This window comes from Stegostoma tigrinum, chromosome 25 (assembly GCF_030684315.1).
Source record: "Stegostoma tigrinum isolate sSteTig4 chromosome 25, sSteTig4.hap1, whole genome shotgun sequence".
Lineage (NCBI taxonomy): Eukaryota > Metazoa > Chordata > Chondrichthyes > Orectolobiformes > Stegostomatidae > Stegostoma > Stegostoma tigrinum.
The window spans coordinates 15,397,699-15,421,974 of NC_081378.1; the positions used below are offsets into that span (position 1 = coordinate 15,397,699).

Consider the following 24,276-nt stretch of genomic DNA (forward strand, 5'->3'; position numbering starts at 1 on the left):
GGTTGATGCCAAGCAGTATCTTAGGAGCACAGTGCGTGTGGGTGTGGTTGGGATGTACTGAGCTGCGGTTGCAATGGGAATGGGAGTAGAGTGAGACTGTGAATCACTATTGGGTTAGGGTTATATCGAAGTCACATGGGCCATCTACTACTCTGAATGAGCAGAGATCTCTGTGTTCGTAGGTGGGAACTGGGTCCAGGATTCTTTTGGGAATATATCTGTACACTTCTTTCAGTTTCAGAGGATCCTTTTCACAGCCATTTGAACATTGGACAATAATGGATCTAGTGATATATGGAATGTAAGTGAGGGGATGATATGTTTTGGGTGAATATGGTTACTCTCATTCCTTCACTTTGCATCAATCAGAAACTTGAATGTTACTGTAAGTGCAGGATATATTGTTCACACAATTTCACAATATTCATTTTGGAAAATAAACTGTGTAGAGGGGGAGCTGATGGTCAGCTTAGGAATATAATGTTCTCATTTGCTCTGAGCTCTAGGCAACCTATTCTCAGGCACATCCACATGTAATTAGTCATTCAGGGATACCAAAGCAAGTCTGGCTTGCCTTCTGTGAGAATAATTTTAATTTCACTCGGCAGTTCAGAAGCCGATAAGATAAAACAGCCACTCAGTTTTACTGCAGCCCAACTTTACTTTCCATTGAAATCAAAAGACTTGATTTAGGATGGGTGAACAATCCAGTAGTGGTGGTTTCTTGTCAAACAGATTAGATTAAAATTACCTACTAAATAATTTCTCATCCATGATATAGGAGTTTATGAAACTTCTCTGGTTTTTTTCCAATTTTTCTATTTTGAAAAATGAATAAAAATCCTACTTCAAAGAGATTTCTTCATCCTGAGCTTTGTTGTCATGTCTTTGTGTAGGCCTTGAACCCAAAACTTTATGACCCCTTATGCAACAGCTCAGTGCTGAATAAAGTTGGCACTGATTTTATGTTTAATTTAAGATGCCAGCCATGATAATCAGCCATGATTGGGCCCACCAAGTGGACTTGGTGGGCCGAATGGCCTTACTTACACTCGTATGTCTTATGGTCTTATGTCTGTTAATTTTGTTCTGGTGAAATGTGAAATAGATAATCACTTATAAGAATTCGAAGTCTATAGCAAGAAAAATGAAACCTACGAATAAATGATATGAAACCTGATTTTGAGAAGAACCATTTTCTTTATTGAATGCTTACTAAATTGGAAAATGTACCAAATAAAACAAAGTGGAGATAAAGCTTCATATTAAAAGTGTACTGTATAAGGTATAATAGGTGAATTAGTATACTACACTGATTATGTTGATCAATTGTTCGGCTTTTCTCATCTTTAATATTCCTAATGTGCATTTATGACTTATCCTAAATTGACATTTCTATATTAGAAGCCTACTACTTCTAAATTCAAAGCAAAATATGAGCATTTTAAATGGTGAGATTGAGTGTATCAAGACAGTTGTTCCTAAGCCTGTTGGCAAATTAAGTAACTAGACATTAAAATTTTTCTGCTGCAGAAAGAGGTTAAGGCCAAAACATGTTTTCTCGAAGGAGTTAAGCATAGTTCTTAGAGCTAAAGAGATCAAAGGGTATGGGGAGAAAACAGGAACAAAAGACCGCATAGGATCATATTGAAAGATGAAGCAGTTTCAAGGACTGAATGACCTACTTCTGCTCTCCTGATAATATTTATTACATGATGCAGCATACTTCCATGTCCCAGCAGGCTGTCCTAATATTTTTGAATCAACCTGTTCAGAGATGTAATTACACATCTCTGGAGCAGGTGGGACTTTAACCCAGGGCTCCGATTGTAGAGGTAAGGACATTACCATTGCACTTCAGGAAGGACCCAACTAATTGCCCTTGGTTTTCAATTAAACAATGACTCTCACCTGAGCCCATTAACAATATAATTAGCATGTAATTAACATAACACCTTATCCAGTCTAATTAAATATCTGATTAATTAACAGGGTCCACGTGGGAAACTTGGCCCAAAAGGTGATAAAGGAGATACTGGAATTCCTGTAAGTATTGCACCATATAGGATCGTCTCAGTGGTGAACTGGGAGATGCAGTGCTCCGTTATCTTTTTTCTATTTATTTTGTGGGATGTGGGCGTTGCTGGCTGGCCAGCCAGCATTTCTTGCCCATCCCTAGCTGCCTTCTTGAACCTAGACCCTTCATCAGAGAGGGGGATGGGGAGAGGGAACTGGAATAAATAAGGAGAGAGGGGGAGGCGGACTGAAGATGGAGAGTAAAGAAGATAGGTGAAGAGAGTATAGGTGGGGAGGTGGGGAGGGGATAGGTCAGTCCAGGGAAGACGGACAGGTCAAGGAGGTGGGATGAGGTTAGTAGGTAGATGGGGGTGCGGCTTGGGGTGGGAGGAAGGGATGGGTGAGAGGAAGAACCGGTTAGGGAGGCAGAGACAGGTTGGACTGGTTTTGGGATGCAGTGGGTTGGGGGGGAAGAGCTGGGCTGGTTGTGTGGTGCAGTGGGGGGAGGGGACGAACTGGGCTGGTTTAGGGATGCGGTGGGGGAAGGGGAAATTTTGAAACTGGTGAAGTCCACATTGATACCATTAGGCTGCAGGGTTCCCAGGAGGAATATGAGTTGCTGTTCCTGCAACCTTTGGGTGGCATCATTGTGGCAGTGCAGGAGGCCCATGATGGACATGTCATCTAGAGAATGGGAGGGGGAGTGGAAATGGTTTGCGACTGGGAGGTGCACTTGTTTGTTGCGAACTGAGCGGAGGTGTTCTGCAAAGCGGTCCCCAAGCCTCCGCTTGGTTTCCCCAATGCAGAGGAAGCCACACCGGGTACAGTGTATGCAGTATACCACATTGGCAGATGTGCAGGTGAACCTCTGCTTAATGTGGAATGTCATCTTGGGGCCGGGGATAGGGTTGAGGGAGGAGGTGTGGGGGCAAGTGTGGCATTTCCTGCGGTTGCAGGGGAAGGTGCCGAGTGTGGTGGGGTTGGAGGGCAGTGTGGAGCGAACAAGGGAGTCACGGAGAGAGTGGTCTCTCCGGAAAGCAGACAGGTGTGGGGATGGAAAAATATCTTGGGTGGTGGGGTCGGATTGTAAATGGCGAAAGTGTCGGAGGATGATGCATTGTATCACCTTTGTCCCCCTACAACCACACATCAACGAATACCAGTCACGGTTGGACATAGAGCAGTTTTTCCGCCGTCTTCGCCTCCATGCCTACTTCTTCAACCGGGAACCTAACCCTCCTTCCACTGACCCCTTCACCCGCTTCCAACACAAGTCCTCCTCCTGGACACCACCCCCAGGCCTCCTACCCTCCCTCGACCTCTTCATCTCCAACTGCCGTCGAGACATTAACCGCCTCAACCTCTCCACCCCTCTCACCCACTCCAACCTCTCCCTCGCAGAACGGGCAGCCCTCCGCTGCAACCCCAACCTCACCATCAAACCCGCAGACAAGGGTGGCGCAGTGGTAGTATGGCGCACTGACCTCTACATCGCCGAGGCCAGACGCCAACTCTCCGACACCACCTCCTACCGCCCCCTCGATCATGACCCCACACCCGAGCACCAAGCCATCATCTCCAACACCATTCACGACCTCATCACCTCAGGGGACCTCCCACCCACAGCCTCCAACCTCATTGTTCCCCAACCCCGCACGGCCCGTTTCTATCTCCTTCCCAAAATCCACAAACCTGCCTGCCCTGGTCGACCCATCGTCTCAGCCTGCTCCTGCCCCACCGAACTCATCTCCACCTATCTGGACTCCATTTTCTCCCCTTTGGTCCAGGAACTCCCCACCTACGTCCGTGACACCACCCACGCCCTCCACCTCCTCCAGGACTTCCAATTCCCTGGCCCCCAACACCTCATATTCACCATGGACGTCCAGTCCCTATACACCTGCATTCCGCATGCAGATGGCCTCAAGGCCCTCCGCTTCTTCCTGTCCCGCAGGCCCGACCAGTCCCCCTCCACTGACACTCTCATCCGCCTAGCTGAACTCGTCATCACCCTCAACAACTTCTCTTTTGACTCCTCCCACTTCCTACAGACTAAGGGGGTGGCCATGGGCACCCGCATGGGCCCCAGCTATGCCTGCCTCTTTGTAGGTTACGTGGAACAGTCCCTCTTCCGCACCTACACAGGCCCCAAACCCCACCTCTTCCTCCGGTACATTGATGACTGTATCGGCGCCGCCTCTTGCTCCCCAGAGGAGCTCGAACAGTTCATCCACTTCACCAACACCTTCCACCCCAACCTTCAGTTCACCTGGGCCATCTCCAGCACATCCCTCACCTTCCTGGACCTCTCAATCTCCATCTCAGGCAACCAGCTTGTAACTGATGTCCATTTCAAGCCCACCGACTCCCACAGCTACCTAGAATACACCTCCTCCCACCCACCCTCCTGCAAAAATTCTATTCCCTATTCTCAATTCCTCCGCCTCCGCCGCATCTGCTCCCACGATTAGACATTCCACTCCCGCACATCCCAGATGTCCAAGTTCTTCAAGGACCGCAACTTTCCCCCCACGGTGATCGAGAACGCCCTTGACCACGTCTCCCGTATTTCCCGCAACACATCCCTCACACCCCGCCCCCGCCACAACCGCCCAAAGAGGATCCCCCTCATTCTCACACACCACCCTATCAACCTCCGGATACAACGCATCATCCTCCGACACTTTCACCATTTACAATCCGACCCCACCACCCAAGACATTTTTCCATCCCCACCCCTGTCTGCTTTCCGGAGAGACCACTCACTCCGTGACTCCCTTGTTCGCTCCACACTGCCCTCCAACCCCACCACACCCGGCACCTTCCCCTGCAACCGCAGGAAATGCTACACTTGCCCCCACACCTCCTCCCTCACCCCTATCCCAGGCCCCAAGATGACATTCCACATTAAGCAGAGGTTCACCTGCACATCTGCCAATGTGGTATACTGCATACACTGTACCCGGTGTGGCTTCCTCTACATTGGGGAAACCAAGCGGAGGCTTGGAGACCGCTTTGCAGAACACCTCCGCCCAGTTCGCAACAAACAAGTGCACCTCCCAGTCGCAAACCATTTCCACTCCCCCTCCCATTCTCTAGATGACATGTCCATCATGGGCCTCCTGCACTGCCACAATGATGCCACCCAAAGGTTGCAGGAACAGCAACTCATATTCCGCCTGGGAACCCTGCAGCCTAATGGTATCAATGTGGACTTCACCAGTTTCAAAATCTCCCCTTCCCCTACTGCATCCCTAAACCAGCCCAGTTCGTCCCCTCCCCCCACTGCACCACACAACCAGCCCAGCTCTTCCCCCCCCCCCCCCCACCCACTGCATCCCAAAACCAGTCCAACCTGTCTCTGCCTCCCTAACCGGTTCTTCCTCTCACCCATCCCTTCCTCTCACCCCAAGCCGCACCCCCATCTACCTACTAACCTCATCCCACCTCCTTGACCTGTCCGTCTTCCCTGGACTGACCTATCCCCTCCCTACCTCCCCACCTATACTCTCTCCACTATCTTCTTTACTCTCCATCTTCGGTCCGCTTCCCCCTCTCTCCCTATTTATTCCAGTTCCCTCTCCCCATCCCCCTCTCTGATGAAGGGTCTAGGCCTGAAACGTCAGCTTTTGTGCTCCTGAGATGCTGCTTGGCCTGCTGTGTTCATCCAGCCTCACATTTTATTATCTTGGAATCTCCAGCATCTGCAGTTCCCATTATCTCTGCCTTCTTGAACCGCTGCATTCTTCCTGCTGTGGGTTGACCCACAATGCTATTAGGGAGGGACTTCCAGTATTTTGACCCAGCGACAGTGAAGGAATGGTGATATATCCTGGAGTCAGGATGGTGAGTGACTTGTAGGTTAACTTAGAGGTGCTGGTGTTCCCATATATGTGTTTCCCTTGTCCTTCTAGATGGAAGTGGTCGTGGGTTTGGAAGGTTTTGTCTGAGAATATTTAGTGAATTTCTGCAGTGCTTCTTGTAGATAGTAGACATAAGGACAGCCATTGTAATAGTCATTGGCCATCTAGTAATCTGAACAATAACCACAATCAGGAATATATCTTGTGAATATAGAAGTACTGCAAACATAAACATGTGTTCCTCATTTTTCTGTTCAGGGAATTGCTGGTTTGCCTGGACCAATTGGACTTGATGGAGTTCCTGGGACCCCAGGTCCCAAAGGAGAACAGGTATCAGACTCTTTTTGGATCCAGTGTTTCAATATTTGCATGTTTTAAACTAGGGCTCAAATGCATGGAGTGCATCTCATTTTTCTCTCAGAAACCGTAACTCATTTCCCCCGTCATAGTATAGCTATGGAGGAATGGGAAGAGGCCATTCAGATCTGTCAGCCTGTTCTGCTACGCAACAGATCACTGTTGATCTCTATCTTAAGTCCATCTACTTGCCTTGGTTCAATGACCTGTAAGACCCTCACATGTTTAATGCTTCCCTTTCTTGTATTGAGCAATAGCGGTCAGGAGGATTCCTGGTCTCTGCTGAACCAAGTAATTGCAGCGTGGTGCTAATGAGAGACATTATAATGGTGATTGCAGGCTGGGAAGAAGGAAAACTCTTGATTAGTACCCAGCTTAGAATGCCTTATGTCTGTATATAAGACAATGTGGGTAAAGATCAGAAGAATCAGTCTTAACCTCCCCAGTTAAGTCAACAACCAATAACTGCAGTTCAGACATAAAGGTGAGAATAGGCTAAGAAGGTGCCTGTTGAATAAAACTTACCCCTCCTTCTACCACTAGTCTGCTCCTTCAGAATGTCAAATCTATCTCAGTCGGGTAATACCTGCATCTCTGAATCAAAAGCAGTGGGTTTAGTTTGTACTTCAGACACGTGTTCCTAATCTGGGCTGACACTGCGGGAGCACTGCACTGACAAAGGCACTTTCTGTTGGATGAAATATTAAGGCAAAGTTCATTCTGTCTTTCAATTTAACTCAAAATATTCAATGGACCAGAGATAACAAAGCGTGGAGCTGGACGAACACAGCACGCCAAGCAGCATTGTGCTCCTGAGATGCTGCTTGGCCTGCTGTGTTCATCCAGCTTCACACTTTGTTATCTTCGATTCTCCAGCATCTGAAGTTCCCATTAAATCTGATTCAACGGACAAGGGTTGTCTTCCTTTGAGTCCTGATTATATTTATCGCTGAACCAGTGAACGCTGGCCATATGAACAGACTATCCAACACCATTTCGTAGCCTCTCAGCAGGCATCAATGCAGGCAGCACTCCTTTTTGGGCACTCCATGAATGGGGTATTGGCCCCTCCAGCGCAATAGCCATCCCAATGGGCATGGATTTGCACACACTGGTCATGTCAGCTATCACCTCCCCCCTCACTACCGATCAGCAGGACACGATCCACTTGCCTCCTCTTCCCATTTCCTCACAGCTACAGCCTCAGTACCCACCACCTTGAGTAGTGACAATGCTGCAGTCACTAAGCTGTTGGCATTGTGACTGAGCTGGCTTCTCTTGGGGTTTAGCCACTGTTCTTAATGGAGATGGCAACCACCTGGTATATAACTCCCAAGGCCTACCATCCTAACTTGTAAGTCTTTATCTACTTACCACTTCCTATTTCTTCATTCAGATAGGGCTGCACCATTCAGAGCAGATACTGCAATGTTTCCCTTCTTGAGACCTCAATAGTTCTTGATCTGCACTCAACCTGTCTGCAATTAACATTTAAAATGGGCTTCCCCATTTGTCAGGTTTAATTTCAAAGTAATAGCTATTATTTTTTTCCTGTAAGGTAAAGTCATACTCTACTGAGTATTGTAATCTGAATTGGTAATGTTGCATTTGAAAGCAACTAGGCAGCGATCCCGGACCTCTTGAGCCAATCGTCCCCAGTTCTGAGGAATGGTCACTGGACCTGAAAAGCTAACTCTGATTATTTTTCTTCACAGATGCTGCTGAGCTTTTCCAGCAACATCTGGTTTTGTTCCTGGGTAAAAGTTTGCTTCTCAGTTGGTGAGATCAGTGATCTCACACATAATGTCTATACCATTTCACAGTTAACAATTTTTTTTTCATGGTGAATGATGTTTTATCTTAAGAAAATTAATTTTGGTTAATTGTCTTTTAGGGAGTTGATGGGATTGGCATCCCAGGAATACCAGGACAGAATGGATTACAGGGAGAGAAGGTACAACAGTTCATTCTCCTTTGACCACCATTACTGGATATCAGCAAATCCTACTGCTTATAATTGTAATGTGTCCAGGCAATTGTTTGGAAAATATCATGTTTGATTCAACAACAAATAACAAACCTTTTGAATGTACAACTTGATATATCAGTTTTTTTTTCCTTTTTTTTAATCTTGACCCTTTTTTTTTCATCTTGACCCTTTGTTTAATTTCCTGTAATAGTACAAAAGTAAATACTCTGAGTGGTTTGAATTTTTTTCTTCGATTCATTCATGGGATGAGGGTGTCACTGACCAGGCAGCATTTATTGCCGATCCCTAATTGCCCAGAGGGCAGTTTAGAGTCAAACACATTGCTGTGGGTCGAGAATCACATGTAGGCTAGACCAGGTAAGGATGACAGCTTCCTTCCCTAACGGACATTAGTGAACCAGATGAGTTTTGAATTGTCAAAAATGACAGGACATCAATATAAGCTTATACATAGACATTGGGCAACATTTATGAAGCATCTAGGTACATTTTCTACCATGTTATAACCAATTATCTGAGAAAAGGGAAAACACTAAAGATGGCTGGCTGGCCAAACATGTGTAGGTGAAAAGGAAAATAACTAATAATAAACTGCACCAGCTTTAAATTAATTTGGTGTATAGCTTAAATTGACCTTAAAATTGACCTACCAGAATTTGAGAAGGTACATGAAATTCTTGGCTGGAGTCCCCCCATCATATGCATTGATCCCATTCACCAGTGCATCTCCCTTTTCCAAAAAAACCTTTCATTAGCTTTTAAGGCTGGGTTCAGTGCCCAGTCTCAGACTAGCCCATTATGTTTTGGTCTGGTGAATATTCTGCATGTTGAACAGAATGAGACTCTGCTGTGAATTTGGTTGTCTATGTTATTTGAAATAAAATGTTCTGAGGACTAATCATCACAAGATTCCAGAATTGGCTCCATTTTTTTGTACTTGTGAAATAAATCTTCAGTTATTGTTTTTTCTTGATTATGAACTATTGAACATGTTGTTATTTAGGGAATGATTGGACCCCCAGGGATCCCAGGCTATAAGGCAAGTATTTAATATTTGTTCGTAAATGTGTTCAAAGATTAAGAGCAGGCCAACATTACAGCTTCTGAAGTAATTCTTTCTGACCCAAATGTAATTTCATGATTTACTGTGGTCCATCACAAGTTGTTTTGTTTTAATTACAGAAAAGTTTACTTCTGTCTTCCACAAGTATAACTTACAAATGATGTTTTCATGTCATTGGTCCATTAGTTCCAGCATTTTCTGTTTTTACTTCAGATTTTCGACATCCACAACATTTTGCTTTTTGCTTTGAAAGAGCTCCATGAGATATTTGCCTAGTCATCCCAGCTGTTAAAGTTTCTCCATTCCTAGATTTCTACCCATTCCCTGCCAGAATTAGGATGGTTAAATCCTTCTTTGAGGAAGTGTTCATTCACATCACCCTAGGCGTCAGAAATTTATTGATCCAGCATTTTTGCTGATTCACTCTCTTTTTACTTTAGGGTAATCAAGGGGACAAGGGGAGAGATGGAGATGTTGGCCAAAAGGTAAGAGTTGTGTGGGCAACATGTAAATCACACTATTGTTTATGCGGACAGCATTGGAGAATTGAACGCTTGCAGAAACCCTGCAGATAAGCTAGCGTTCCAAACTGGGATAATGACAATGTGACCGAGATAGTAGGAACTGCCGACACCGGAGAATCTGAGATAACACAGTGTGAAGCTGGATGAACACAGCAGGCCAAGCAGCATCAGAAGAGCAGGAAAGTTTGACGTTCCTGAAGAAGGGTCTCGACTAGAAATGTCAAACTTACCTGCTCCTCTGATGCTGCTTGGCCTGCTGTGTTCATCTAGCTTCACACCATGTTATCTAATGTCAATGTGACATTTGGCTTTGAGTTAGCTACACTGAGGTAATGACAAAGACCTCCCCTCAACCTAATGTATGGAGCCAAGAAACTTTCAGAACAGGAAAAGATCACTGGATTCGAGAACAATCCTTTTTTTTATTAACGCTGACTCTATTTTATCATGTCTTCTTTCATTCTCTCTGCAGATCTGCATCAAGTAATTACTTGGTCTCACTTGTATTGCCTTCCTTCTAGCTTCGCATAGAACAGCAATGATAATCCTTCTGCATAACAATTTCTTTTTTAACTTTCAGTGATGGCTTTAACCCCACAAGCCTTGATTTTTCAAAGGCTTCTGACTTCTCTCCAATCCCTAACTTTTTAAAAAATTAAGCTCACCCAAAACTGTTATCTTTATTATATGATATACCGACTATGTTGAACTGCTTTGACTCTTAATTCCGCAGTACCTCAAATTTGAACTTTTCACACTCACGTGTAAATCTCTTCATAATACCATCTTTCCCTGTCTCTAGTTTCTTACAGTTCCACCATTCTGATTGCCTGTCAGCATTTCTTTGATTCCGACCCATTCTGCATCTATTTGCTCTTTTTCTCACAATTGGCAGTTGTGCCTGCGGCTGCTTGGGTCCTACACTTCAGAATTTTCTGTCCAAACCCCTCTACATTGCCTACTTGAAGGGCATGGTAAACATCATCTCTTTGACTCTGTAGAAGGTATTGTTGAACAAGCTTTTTGTTCTAAAATGTGCATTTTTGGCTCAGTGTACATTTGTTTCGATGAAACCTTTGTAAAGCAGCTTGAGTTGGATGCCTACATTCCATGCAAGTTGTTGTTGTTCTTACCACCACGTAAGTATTGAATCTTTCCTAAGTGAATACGTTTCCAGCCCAGCCCCTCTATATGCTTCAAATTTATTTTAGATTGTCTGAAATATCATTTCTTAGAAAGGAAAGAAACCTACCTGCCTTAGCCTTCCTCTAAGTTCCTAATGCCTGAGTGTATATTTGCAGTTTAAAGATATGGAGTTGGCCAGTTAGGACTGGGGTGAAGGGAATTTTATTTCCCACCCATAGAGTAGTGAACCTATGGAATTCTCTGCTGCAGAAAGCAGCTGAGGCCAAAACACTGAATGTTTCAAGAAGCAATTAGATATAGTTGTTAGGGTTAATGGGAACAAAGGGTGTCTGGGAGAAAGTGTGAGCGGGCTACTGAATTGAATGATCAGCCATGATCATTATGAATCGTAGAACATGCTCAAAAGGCCAAGTGACCTACTTTTGGTCTTGTTTTAATGTTTCCTTCGTGGTCACATGTTCGCTCTCTCTCGCTCTCAGAATTCTTTGAAGTCGGACACTAATTGGCAGAAAATGTGAAATTTTCACATGAACTATCAATGCTTAAAGTAAGAAAATTCCAAGATAAATACAAATGAGCCATGCCATTCAACCCGTTATTTTTCACCTGCCCAGGAAGGAAAAGATAGTGCTCTGTCATCACACCATCTAATTGGCTCTGGCCTGAATCTGAGGTTTTTTATTTTCACAACTTGGTCCCAAAACACAGAAGCATAAATAACTTGTAGCATTGAAGGCCAAACCTTTCCAAGTTTTCCCCAAGTCTACAGGGATACAAATTTCAAGACCGCACTTCAAACAATTTAACAAGCGCTTTGCCACTGGCACTTACTTGGGTTAAATTTATTGCAGTTCATTGCTGTTGCAGCTGGTTTACTTTGAGCATTATCCATTAAAGATGCTATCATATGAACTCATTAATTCCATTTTTACTTTGAACAGATTAGTATCTCTGAAGCAGATGAGAGAGGAATTTGGTACCAGCATGTTAAATATGTAACATTCTGACAGATTATCTAGCCCTGATGTACAAATGGTTCAGTTTTGATAAGTTTGACCCAGCATTTTTTTTATTGTTAATGAATCTAACATCTCCTTTTGAATCATGTAGGGGAAACGAGGAATCAAAGGAGATAAAGGGGAAAAGGTAAGGTAGTGGATGAAACATAACTTTATCAGTAACTTTATGTACAATGTTTAGCAGCATTGATATTATGGAGAAAACTAATGAGGTACCTGATTGCTCAGTGAATGGAAAGCTTTGCAATAATTCTCAAAACTTTTTCATGATATCTCTAGGGACACCGTGGAGAAACTGGGGAACTGGGACCACAGGGAATTGCTGTGAGAAAATATTACTCATTTTCAACTTCTAATGAATCTTTTTAGCATAGCCTACAGTGCTCATTACTTGTATAAATATAGTTTAAGGGCCTTCTTTATGATCTCATGGAACGTTAACATCACTGACAAAGTCGGCATTTGTTGCCCCTCCGTAATTGCCCTTGAAGGTGGTAGTGACCAACTTCCTTTGACTTCTGCACTCCATCTGGTGTAGGGGCACCTACAATGCTATCAGGAAAGGAGATTCAGATTTTTGCCTCCAGTGACCATGAAAGAATGGTGATATAGCTCTAAATGAGCTCACTGCGTGTAACTGAGGGTCACTTGCAGGTGGTAGTGTTTCCATGCATTTGCTGCTAGTAGAGGTCACAGGTTTGGAAGCTGTTCTAGAAGAAGGCTTTGCAAATTACTCCAGTGCTTCTTGTAAATGAAACACATTGCTGTCACTGTGTGTCAATGATAGAAAGATTGAAGATTTAAGATTTGGGATGCCAATCATGTAAGCTGCTTTGTCCCGAATAGTGTTGAACTTCTTGAGTGTTGGGGCTGCATTCATCCAGGCAAATGAAGATAACTGCAACCTGAATCTGACTTGTGCCTTGTAGATAGTGGATAGGCTTTTGGGAGTCAGGAATTAATACATTTGTAGATCGTGATATTCAGACTTCCTTCTACAAAGTGCGGTGTTTAGACTGAGCAGATAAGAAGTCAAACTCACCCAATGTTTTAAACAGTGCAGTATCTGTGAATGCTGAAACTGAGATTCTCCCTGATTCATAATCCTGGAGTGTTCACAATTCGTGGACATGATGTGAAACATAGTGGGAAAAGTGAGGAAGGGATGAACTTTACAAATTGGAGAAAATAGAATCGCATCCCTTGGTGCATCTCCACTTATAGAAATGGGAGTTGTCAGTTTGCAGGTTGTTAGTGATCCAACCCCCTTGTTGAAAGTAGATTAACTTGGCAGAAACTTTGTTTGTAAGACAAAAAGCTCTATTTATTGCAGTTGTATATTTTGCAGTTCACAAGATTGCTAGACTGGGTTATTATTCACTTAATCCTTAACATTTTCAGATTTTTAAAAAGTACTCCTGTCCTTCACTCAATCTTTCTCTTCTTTAACAGGGACTCCCAGGCCCTAGAGGGTTGAAAGGAAATACAGTAAGTGAATTGTTCAACACAGTTCCCAAATTTGAATTGATTAAATCAGAGCACTAAACTGGGATATCATTGTTGTTCCATTTGGTTTTCTGATAGGGAGATAGAGGCTTTCCAGGAGACCCAGCTAAAGGGGTAACTATTTTGTTTCATAACACATCTAATGAATTGCTGTTTTTTCTCTCTGTCTCTGCCCCTTTCTAAATTCTACCATTTTCCTCCTTAAGATATCCTTTAAAACCTACATTTTCGACCAAGTTTTTAGTGGCTAGGTTTGGTATCTCCTTGTATGGCATAATGTTGAATTACGTTTCATATTCAAAGGAAGAATTCCTCTTCACATTCATAGAAGAACTGAAATTCAGATCCAGGAAAGAAAGCAATTGTCATCAATTCATTCCTTTTACCAGTAGTGTGTTTCACATATCCATTCTCCTGTGAAATAAATTAAGACTTTCCTTGAACCCTAATTTATTTGAAGCTTCTCAATTTGAAACCCTCCTTACAATGCATTGCTGTTCCAAGTTTGTATCGAATGGCTAGTTTACAATTGCTCAACATCTTAAAGGGTTATAATGGACAAAAAGGAGAAGCTTTTTCATGCTCCTCTCTGTACACAAGAGGTGAATTTTAAAAATTGCTATGTGTTCTTATTGCTTTTCCCTTTCAAAACAGGCTGAGGTGTGTTCCTCCCCTCCATCCCTCTGTTTGTGAAGTCCAATTTTTTAAATGACCTGCAACAAGCGCTCCTTAGGTTTAAAACAAAAGGATGATTTATTTGTACTTTCAAAGCCAGGTGATAAATAACAATGAAAACACAACACACAAACAAAACTATACAAGAAACAAAGAAAAGGAAAAGGAGTCGGAGCTGCCAGAGGAGTGGTGGAGGCGGGTACAATTTCAATATTTAAAAGGCATCTGGATGGGTGTATGAATAGGAAGGGTTTAGAGGGATATGGTCTAAATGCTGGCAAATGGAACTAGATTTACTCAGGTTATCTGGTCGGCATGGACGAGTTGGACTAAGGCGTCTGTTTCCGTGCTCTACACCTCTATAAACTCAAAGTCACAATTATGAATAACTTTAAACAAGGGCATGAATCAGGAAGTCAATGTCCAGTGATGTTTTTGCAGTTGGCTGTTCTGGGAGAATTCCTTATCAGAGCTCAGATGCTTGTAGGTGTAGTTGAAAGCACAACATATGATTCTTGTAGACTGGGAATTATTCCATGATGAGTTAGAAACTTGCGTTGGACAAAAACTGAGAAGCACATTCTGTGGCCCACAACAGCCATCTTAAGTCCACCAGTGTCAGTGTAAAATAAAATAAATAAATGAATATAGTTTTAAAAAACAAAGTTTGAATTTCTCTTCTTGCCTTTTGGTAATCATCAGGCTGTTTTGAAAACTTTTTATATCCTGGAGAAATACAGAAATATAGATCTATTTATTTAATCATAAGAAATTAATGTATTAATAGAAAACTTTTAACGATCTGTTTTATTCAAATTAGATAATAGGACCAACCGGGCATAAAGGTGCCAGAGTAAGTACAATTAAAATCTTTTGCATTAAATGTTGTAATTGGCCATTTGGTTTATGGATATGACTTGCTATAAGGAGTTCAGAATTTGTTTACAAGGCTTCTGTTTAGTTGGTGTGTGGCACATTGAGTTACCTACTCTGGTCAAATGTAGCCTTGGAAATTTAATAAATGTTCTCCCTTTGACTCTCCATTGTCCCTAACAATATCATGATTAGTAATTGAGTGTTCAAGGGAAATGAAAAAAATGCATTTCTTTTAAAATACCTCAAATATTTTATTTCCGTGTTGCTCTCAGCAGCTTCCAGAAGATCAATTAGTCACCCTCGAGACAATTTTTTTAATAGTAACAACATGAAATGTTGGCCTTTCCTTCCAACATCTGACTGGTTAATTACAATCCAACAGCATTACAGCTGTATGTGGGGACAATATAAGTATGCACTTTTTTTTTAATCACCAATCCAATACAAGTTTAAATATATACACAGTTTTAAAGTCTCATCTTGCAGGAGTTGGTTGTCATTTTGGAGATACCCAGCACAAATAAAAAAGCTGAAATGCACATAATATGCTGTTTATTAAGATTGTCACTGTGTGGATATTGACATCTCTGGCGTAAAAGATCTGGACTTGTTTATCACCTACTGCATGGGCACTATAGATCTTGACCATATACACACAAGCAAACCAAAAAGCCAGATTACAAACGGGAAAGATGGTGGCTGAGAGGAGACCTGATAGAGGTCTACAAAATGATGAGGGTGAATAGCCAGAGGCTTTTCCCCAGGGTTAAAGTTTCAATTACAAGGGGGCTCAAGTTCAAGGTGAGAGGTCAAAAATTTAAGGGAGATGTGCGAGGGAAGTGTTTCAGAGTGAAAGAAATCTGGAATGCACTGCCAGAGGAGGTGGTGAAAGTAGGCATGTTGCAACATTTAAGAGGCATCTGGAAGGTTACATGAATAGGGAGGGAATAGAGGGAAATGGACCAAATAAGGGCAGGAGGTTTTTTAGTTTAGTCAGGGCATGATGGTCAACACAGGCTTGGAGGGCCAAAGGGCCTGTTTCTGTGTCGTGCTTCCTTTTTTGTTCTTTTTGTTCAAACTGATCATTAAAAACAACTTTCATGCTCCTCATATCAAAACACTGCAGTTAAATATTAAATATGGGAATGAGCACAAAATATGTGGTACTAGACAGCCAGTGATAATAGAACATAATATAACGGCCTTTCTGTGTTGTATATCTGTGCCAGATATTTTTGAAGAGAATTCCAGTCAATCCCATTCCCCTGTTGTTTCCCAATATCCTCCAATATTTTCGCTCCCTAATTGAAATGGTCACCATTCAAAAACTCTTCTTCAATCTGTTTCTACCAGCCTGTTAGGTGATAATAAGGGTGTGTTTCTGATCTCATGTTAGGGAGATATTGGACCACCTGGACCCATGGGACCCAAAGGTGAACAAGGGATTCAAGGGATTGAAGGTGAAAAGGTATTTGCATCATTTACTTGATTGCCCAACAGGCTTTGCACATGAATTTAAACACAACTTGGAAGTGAAACTGACTCTGAACTCAGTACAGTACGCAGCAGCACCATCTAGCCAGGTCAGCGAATGATAGCTGGAAGCATATGTGCAATGACAGCATTGTAGCAAGGTGTTGGTGATGATGTAGCCTCTCCTTACGGGGAGTTGCTAGGAAACCAGAGTGATGCGTTTACCTGATTGTAATCTGGCAGAACAGGACTGCAGTGTGCTTTAATTAAAGCGCCATACTTGCTGTTTCTTCCTTCACGTTCTGGTCCCACCAGTTAATATTTTTGCTTTTGAATCAGACGATTGCTTCACTTACTAATTATGTATTTGGGACCCTGTTAACAATGCTGGCATACATTGGATGTGGCACACATTCTGCCTACGTGTACAAGCCAGTGAGTAGCCTGATGGATTGCCTTTAAAGAGACCATTGGAGTAACTGAAGGTCACTCATGGCACAGTATGATTCGGACCCAGTACTAATGTGATTCGCAGTGTATGATATATGGCAAAGAAACAGAGCCATTTAGCCCAACCAGTCCGTGCAGTGTCAGGCCCCAATTGCAACATCTTGCATCTTTTCACATCTGCCTTCACAATTTTCTATTTCCTTTTCTCTCAGATGCTTGTCTAGATTTCCCTTTAAATACATCGAATGATTTGATTCACCTGTCAAGTTCCACAATCTCACTACTCTTTGAGTAAAGGATTTCTTCTGAATTTCCTATTGGATTTCTTGATGTCTGTCTTTATATTGATGGTCTCTAGTTATGCTCTTCCCCATAAGAGATAATATTCACTTTGTATCCACATTATCAAGGCCTTTCGTAATTTTAAAGATCTCTAATAACATTCCAGTCAGCCTTATTTCTATCAATAGAAAAAGTACCCTAACTTTTATTTTATCGATATGAATACTCATGCATTTCAGTTATCATCCTTGTAAATCTTCTTTGCACCTTCCCTAATGCCTCACCCCAGGTCCAGCTCCTACATTCTCTGCAAGGATTTCGATCCGCCTCCCCTTCTCTCCCTATTTATTTCAGAACCCTCTTCCCCTCCCCCTTTCTGATGAAGAGTCTAGGCCCAAAACGTCAGTTTTTGTGCTCCTCTGCTGCTTGGCCTGCTGTGTTCATCCAGCTCCATACTTTGTTATCTCAGATTCTCCAGCATCTGCAATTCCCATTATCTCTGTCATGATATTCTTGCCTTCCCGAAACCCTGGGATACCCAGTCAGTACATACAGAAGGGACCAGCTATAATGATGACCGTGAAACCATTGTTGATTGTCAGAAAAACCCATCTAGTTCTCTAATGCCCTTTTAGGAAGGGGAATCTGCCATCCTTACTTGGTCTGACTGATATGTGACTCCAGACCCACTGCAGTGTGGGATGACTCTTCACTGCCCTCTGGGCAATTAGGGATGGGAATAAAATACTAGCATGGCCAGTGATGCCCACATCCCATTAATTAACTTTCTTAAGAATTGCTTTAGCACCCTGTAACCTAAAGATTTTCTTTACTTACAACTCAGCAGGAACAAGATCCTTGATGTTTGATTGTTGGCCCACCAAGCAATACCCAGTTAGAGGGTGACAACATTGAGGGTAAGGGGGTTGACTTTCAAGTGTGCAGATTATTGGTGGGACCTTCACTTTTTGAACACTTTTGAGGAATGTTACCAGTGATACCTGAGTTACACACCCAATGGGTGAAGTTCCTGCCTGACAGAGAAGCAAAAGCAGACACTGTGGCACTCTTTCCATTCAGAATACTGTTACTTTTTGCACCTTCCAAGATCATTATAACTGCATTTTATTTTTCATAACTCTATTATGTTTGTCTTCAAGGGAAGCCCAGGGTTTGGAATTCCAGGCCAACGTGGCCTTAAAGGTGAACCAGGTGAAAGGGTAAGAGAAACTTTCCATCAGACAGACAGCTTTGCACCAACTATTGTGTACTGTGTAGATTTATTTTTTCTAACCTATTAGTTGATAGTGTGCATCATGTATTTTGCAGTTAGCTCCTAACGTCCAATAGACAGCTAAATCTGTTAGTTATATCCATGGAGAAGTTTCTGTCCTGAAATCGAAGGCTGTGGACTATGTGTTGTTTTAAATTCTGACTTTGAATACAAGTCAGGCAATTGAGATTTGTCACTTTGATTCTCACTTCAAAGCAGACAGTAAAAAAAATCAAACTGAACACCTGCCTTCAAAGCAAGAGGATTCAAATACAGGAACAAGGCTGTCTTGCTGCAATTATACAAAGAATTGGTGAGGGCACTCTTGGAATATGGTGTGCAGTTTTGGTCCCCTTATCTGAGGAAGGATGTTCTTGCTATAGAGGGAGTGCAGTGAAGTTTTACCTGATTCCTGGGATAACAGGGCTGACTTACAAGGAGAAATTAAGTTTTATTAGGATTGTATTCACTGGGGTTTAAAAGAACGAGGCAGGAACCCACAGAAACCTATAAAGTTCAACCAGCATTAGACCTGTTAGATGTAGGAAGGATATTTCCGATTGTGGGGGAGCCCAGACCCAGGGTTCATAGCTTAAGAATAAGGGGTAAACGTTTTCGAACTGAAATATGGAGAAACTTCCTAATGCAGAGTGGTGAGGCTGTGGAATTCACTGCCACAGGAAGTGGTTGAGGACAAAATATTGTTTTCAAGAAAGAGGTCGATATACCTCTAATGGCAAAAGGAATAATATTCAAAGAATCCTTACGTTGTGGAAAGCAGCCGTTTGGCCAATCGAGTCTGCTCCAACCCTCCAAAGAGGTATACACCTGGTAATTACACACCCCCACTTTATCCCCATGAGCCCACACTTAATCCACCTAGCAGACACATCCCTGGACACTACAGGGAAATTTAGTACGTCCAGTCCACCTAAGTTGAATATCTTTGGACTACGAACAGAAACCAGAGCACCCAACAGAGACACAGGGAGAACATGTAAACTCCACACAGTCACCCAAGACAGGTATCAAATTTGGGTCCTTGATGCTACAAAGGGAGAGCAGGATTAGGGTACAGAGTTTGAAGATCAGCTATGAATCTGTTGTTACAAAGGAATGGTCGACCCTCCTCTGATAACTAAAAGCGAAACACCCAAAGAATCTCGCCATGCATTGTAATCTGTTAAAGACGTGGTTAATTGAAAGAAATCCCTCGTACTCACCATAACATTACCTACAATTCCTCTGGCTGACTCATCTGTTTAACCAATTTCTCAAAGGACATGAAAAAGGCTTCTAGATCATTTTCATCAAATTTTGGTAATTTGTGTATGTCCCTATTAGATTGTTGGGTCTGAGGAGTTTGCTCATCCTCACTTCTATTTTGTACTTTTCTTTCTGCCATTTTGAAGTCTTTTTGGTTCAAGTTCCAACTTCATCTTTTCAAACTTAAACATTCTTCTCTATCTCTCTTCCCCTTTCTAACTCTAATTGTCTTATTTGCAATTTAATTTTTTTCTGACTCCACTGTACCTGCTTGTTTCTCTGATATACCTAAATGTTTGAGTAACTCCTTTACAATTTCACCTTTCCTCATATCTCTAGTTAAACCCAATTCTAGCCTGTTTGCCAAGTCTAAAACTATATCCTTCCTGTCTTAATAAATTTTCTTGGCAAACTTGAGAAGCATATTTAAACCCCAGAACCTGTTTACCAATGTTAAGAGCTATTCCCCCACATTTGATTTAACAAACTACAAGTAACCCAAATTAAGTAGATTTTCCACCTTTCAACTAAATTTTTCTTACTTAAAGATCCAGGACTCTAATCCCCAAGTCTGCTTATATTTGTCCAAATCCATTCAGATCTTTTCAGTTCCCGTACACAAACTAGTCAGATCTGGAACTCCAGCCCCTAATCTGTTATGGAGGGTTGGTTAACTCCAACCCGCCCCCTGCCAATCACTAAAACTGAAACATCCAGTGAAGCTCACTTCACCTTGTAATCTATTAAACAAGTAGTTACATGAAACAAATCCCTGATACTCACTTTATAATCAACACAATTTATCAAACAGTAACAGTTAACAAATTAACAGAAGTACTAACAAACTGAAAACTTCCCCTGTAACTACTAACTATTCCTGAATAAAACAAAATTTCTCATGATATTTTGTTCCATTAGAATATAACTCCCAATGTTCCAATAGATAAAAGTCCTAATTATATAAATCAAATTAGTTTTTAAAAAAAGGCTTAATTTCTCAAATTTACAGCCAGGATACATCTTCCGGAATGCTCTTTGCCCTCTCCACTGTCCTCCAATCAGGAATACCTTCCTCTGTCAAATTCTTGTGATGGGAATATTAGCTAAGTGTGCCGTACTATGATGATTCTTATTCTGAGATCTTAGATTTCTGCGAGAGCCAGTGATTTATCTCGTTCTTCAGAGCTGTTGGCTGTTGAGAGCTGTTCTCTTAACTGATGGCAGTTTGCTCTCTCACTGATTTTTTTCAAACACCCCTCTCTTGCATATCCTTGATGACTTGTTGATTTCTTACAATAGGATTTGTCCAAGGTTGTCAAAACCACCAGTTTTAAATTTAACTGTGCTTTGGTAAAAATAGGGCTTGGTTTAAATTAATTAGCTAAATTTAAAAACCTGTTGTCTTGATGAAAATGCTGCTTTGCCTGCTAACAGTATAGCCTTTGATGTAATGTTTCCATTTCAAGAACTCTCTGCCAAGGCTAAAAAGAAATCTTCTAAAGGGACCATGCACTCATTTTCCCTGTCTTTCCCTAGCGCCCCCCCCCATAATTTTACAAAAAATTTCCAACATCCTTTCATTAGTCTACCAGTATCATACCAACTTCACAACAATATTGCTAGCAGAGCAGGTGGGAGGGGTTGAATGGCTTCCTCCCGCTTTTATCTTCTATGTTGTTGTAGACTTACTCGTTGAGCTGGTGTATTTGGTTGCAGATGTTTCAACACCCTGCTAGGTAACATTGTCAGTGTGCTTCCGGTGAAGCGTTGGTGTTCTGTCCAACCTGTTATTTATTTGCGTAAAAGTGATGCCAACCACCCCAGCAAACCAAGGCATATAAGTAACATGTAGGACAGAACACCAACCCTTCACCAGAGGCACACTAACGATGTTACCTAACATGGTGGCGAAACATCTGCAACCAAACACACCAGCTCGGCGAGCAAGTCTACAACCTCATCCACAACCCAAGCTGCAAATCTTCTCAAAGTATCTTCTATATTTCAATGGTGCCTAATCTGCTCTATATTATTTTATCATATGCTATGAAAAAAATTGCAAAAACTTTGCTTCACTAATTTTATGTGGGAACTGATGATACTTCAGGTGATTGGGAAGTTACTTATTTTTGTCTATTAATGACATCCTAATTTCATGTGATTTCTTCAGGGTAATGTTGGTTTGTCAGGCCGCCCAGGTGAAAAGGTAAGCTCAAATTGTCACTTTCCTTCCTGATGAACCTCTGCTTTCTATTCTGATGTAAACAATAGGCTTTTCGGTGGTTAACCAATAACAGAGCGAAAGTTTTCTATTTTATTAGGGTGAACTAGGCAAGGAAGGGGAACGAGGGAAACCTGGAGCTCCAGGAAGCCCAGGGCCAATAGGACTAAGAGGTAAAGATGTAAGTAAGTTAAAGGCCATGTATGATCTTTAAACAGGAAATCTCACCAAAGGAGGCCTTCCAGAAAATTGCTGACAAAGAATAGAAGTTACTTTTAACATTTTTTTTTACTCATCACTATAACAATGGTGATTGCTCTTTCAGCCACAAAGCCCAGTGACCTCTGAAACTCCGTCCTCAAACTCTCAGCCCTATCTCCTCCCTCCCTGTAGTTCATAAGCCTGTTCAGAACACTTCTCTGAAGAGAGGTCACTGAATCTGAAATATTAACTCCACTTTATCTCCACAGCTACTGTCAGACCAGCTGAGTTTTTCCAAAAATTTCTATTCTTTCTGACTCCCAGCACCTGCCGTTCTTTGTATGTTTTTTCAATTAAATTCTCACATTAGTTGGCCAGTTATGACATGTGATATCTCGTGTATACACAACTTATTCTCTGAGCTTCTTTATTCTTGAGCAAGATATTTTACAACTTCTGTTTGGAAGCAAACATTTTCTGTGAATCCCCAACTTCACTAACATCTGATGATGTCATGGGGATCAGTGTTATTCTTTCAGTTTCTGACCTTGGGCATGCCTGCCTTATGGAAGAAGTTGTGGAACAAGGAGAACAGAAAGAGGGTGAAGTGGAGGAGGGGAGGAGTTGCAGAGGTAGAAGAGGGAGGATGAAGAGCCAGGGTGGTAAAATGAGGAGAAGGAGGATGTAGAGATGGAGAGCAGAGGGAAGGAAGAAGGGTCCAGGGAGGATACAGGAGAGGGTCAGAGAAGAGATGTGGATGAGACAAGGCGGGGAGGAAGAGAAAGGCAAATCCTAAATGTAGATCAGCAACTAGGAAAGCTGGAAAAGTGCAGAGAAAAATTCTCCAGGGCCACTCTGCATATCACAGAGTAGTTAGATAAAATGATGAACTAATAGCAGAGGCTTAGCGTGGATCGTTCTCTGGTTCAGTGAACTGAAACTAGGGGCAGGGTTTTGTGTTTTAGGTTAGGACCTGGCATTGCATTCAAATGCATGACTCAACCCTGCAGCATTCACTGCGATGGACTTTGCTTGATTTGCCAATTATGGCTGGAGGACAGACTTCTCATCTAATTAATAACTGTGGGTGGACTTCTGAAATTACGCAGATAATAAGTGGTCCTCTAACACCAATAGAAGTTGTAGCCTGCAGTTGCAAATGAGGGAGAGAGAAGGTATCGCCATTTTTAAGAAACCTTCAAAATTTTTTGAAATTAAAAAGGCACCACTATGGAGGGGAATCAGGTTGGTCCAAAGATATCCCAAAGTCCTATCCCCTCACCCTGCTTCTGTGGGCCATCTCCAGGCGGTTGCTGCACTCCTTGAGCAGGTATCCCAGTTGGAGTTCCAGACTTTAAAGGACATGGTGGGGTGCTGCTGCCAAACCAGAACACTGAGTTTATGCAAAATAATGCCACGTGTCATCTCTGTTTCCACCTCCACATTGAGGTGAAAATCTGGACCCTGAAGTCAGGATATGGAATATTTTCTGAAGAGTTAAGCTGTTGTTGTTTTCTTCATTTAGGCTTGTTTTGTTAAAGCCACTCAAATTTAGGAAAGGAATAGAGCCTGGCATTATTAGGCATCCTGGCTGCCTTCTAAAGATGTTTATTAATGAGAAGAAACAAAGCCAGGGGAAAATGAGGGGAAAAATGAGGAAGGAAAATGCTTTTGAAATAAATAGATGATTCAAGGGCTTGTTCCAGAAGAGACAAAACTATGATTTCGACTTCAATGTGTTGTTTTTAACAGGGTATGAAAGGACAGAAAGGTGAACCAGGCAAGGTACTATCTTTTGTCATTTCCAATTTGCTCTAGATAAATGTTGATTATATTAATGTCATTAGTGATTTGATCCTATTGTCATACCAATACTAACTCACTGATACAATTTCTAATTAGGGTGAAATGGGTCCTCCAGGTTACTCAGGGGAGCGAGGAATAAGGGTGAGAATTATACCAATACTTTTTATTTTTGTTATTTTAACTTGCCATCAGGAGAGACTTATCTACACCCGTTCAAGCTGAAGCATCCATTGGACTCTATGGGCTGTATGATCTGAATTTTAACAACT

The 24,276-nt window shown here is 42.2% G+C and overlaps 1 protein-coding gene across 12 annotated transcripts in view; it reads left to right on the forward strand.

The window, feature by feature from the left end:
* LOC125463397 (collagen alpha-1(VII) chain) overlaps positions 1 to 24,276 on the forward strand; it is a 377,348-nt gene that overhangs the window by 133,601 nt on the left and 219,471 nt on the right. For 11 of the 12 annotated variants that reach the window (XM_059654498.1, XM_059654507.1, XM_059654500.1 and 8 more), the window contains exons 34-48: positions 1,993 to 2,046; positions 6,138 to 6,209; positions 8,131 to 8,190; positions 9,230 to 9,265; positions 9,730 to 9,774; positions 12,070 to 12,105; positions 12,258 to 12,302; positions 13,431 to 13,466; positions 13,563 to 13,598; positions 14,980 to 15,012; positions 16,432 to 16,503; positions 18,401 to 18,460; positions 21,950 to 21,985; positions 23,954 to 23,986; positions 24,104 to 24,148. In XM_059654498.1, coding sequence (XP_059510481.1) covers positions 1,993 to 2,046; positions 6,138 to 6,209; positions 8,131 to 8,190; positions 9,230 to 9,265; positions 9,730 to 9,774; positions 12,070 to 12,105; positions 12,258 to 12,302; positions 13,431 to 13,466; positions 13,563 to 13,598; positions 14,980 to 15,012; positions 16,432 to 16,503; positions 18,401 to 18,460; positions 21,950 to 21,985; positions 23,954 to 23,986; positions 24,104 to 24,148 — 699 coding nt within the window. The remainder of the gene's footprint in view (positions 1 to 1,992; positions 2,047 to 6,137; positions 6,210 to 8,130; positions 8,191 to 9,229; positions 9,266 to 9,729; positions 9,775 to 12,069; positions 12,106 to 12,257; positions 12,303 to 13,430; positions 13,467 to 13,562; positions 13,599 to 14,979; positions 15,013 to 16,431; positions 16,504 to 18,400; positions 18,461 to 21,949; positions 21,986 to 23,953; positions 23,987 to 24,103; positions 24,149 to 24,276) is intronic. The other variant, XM_059654503.1, reaches the window with a different exon arrangement.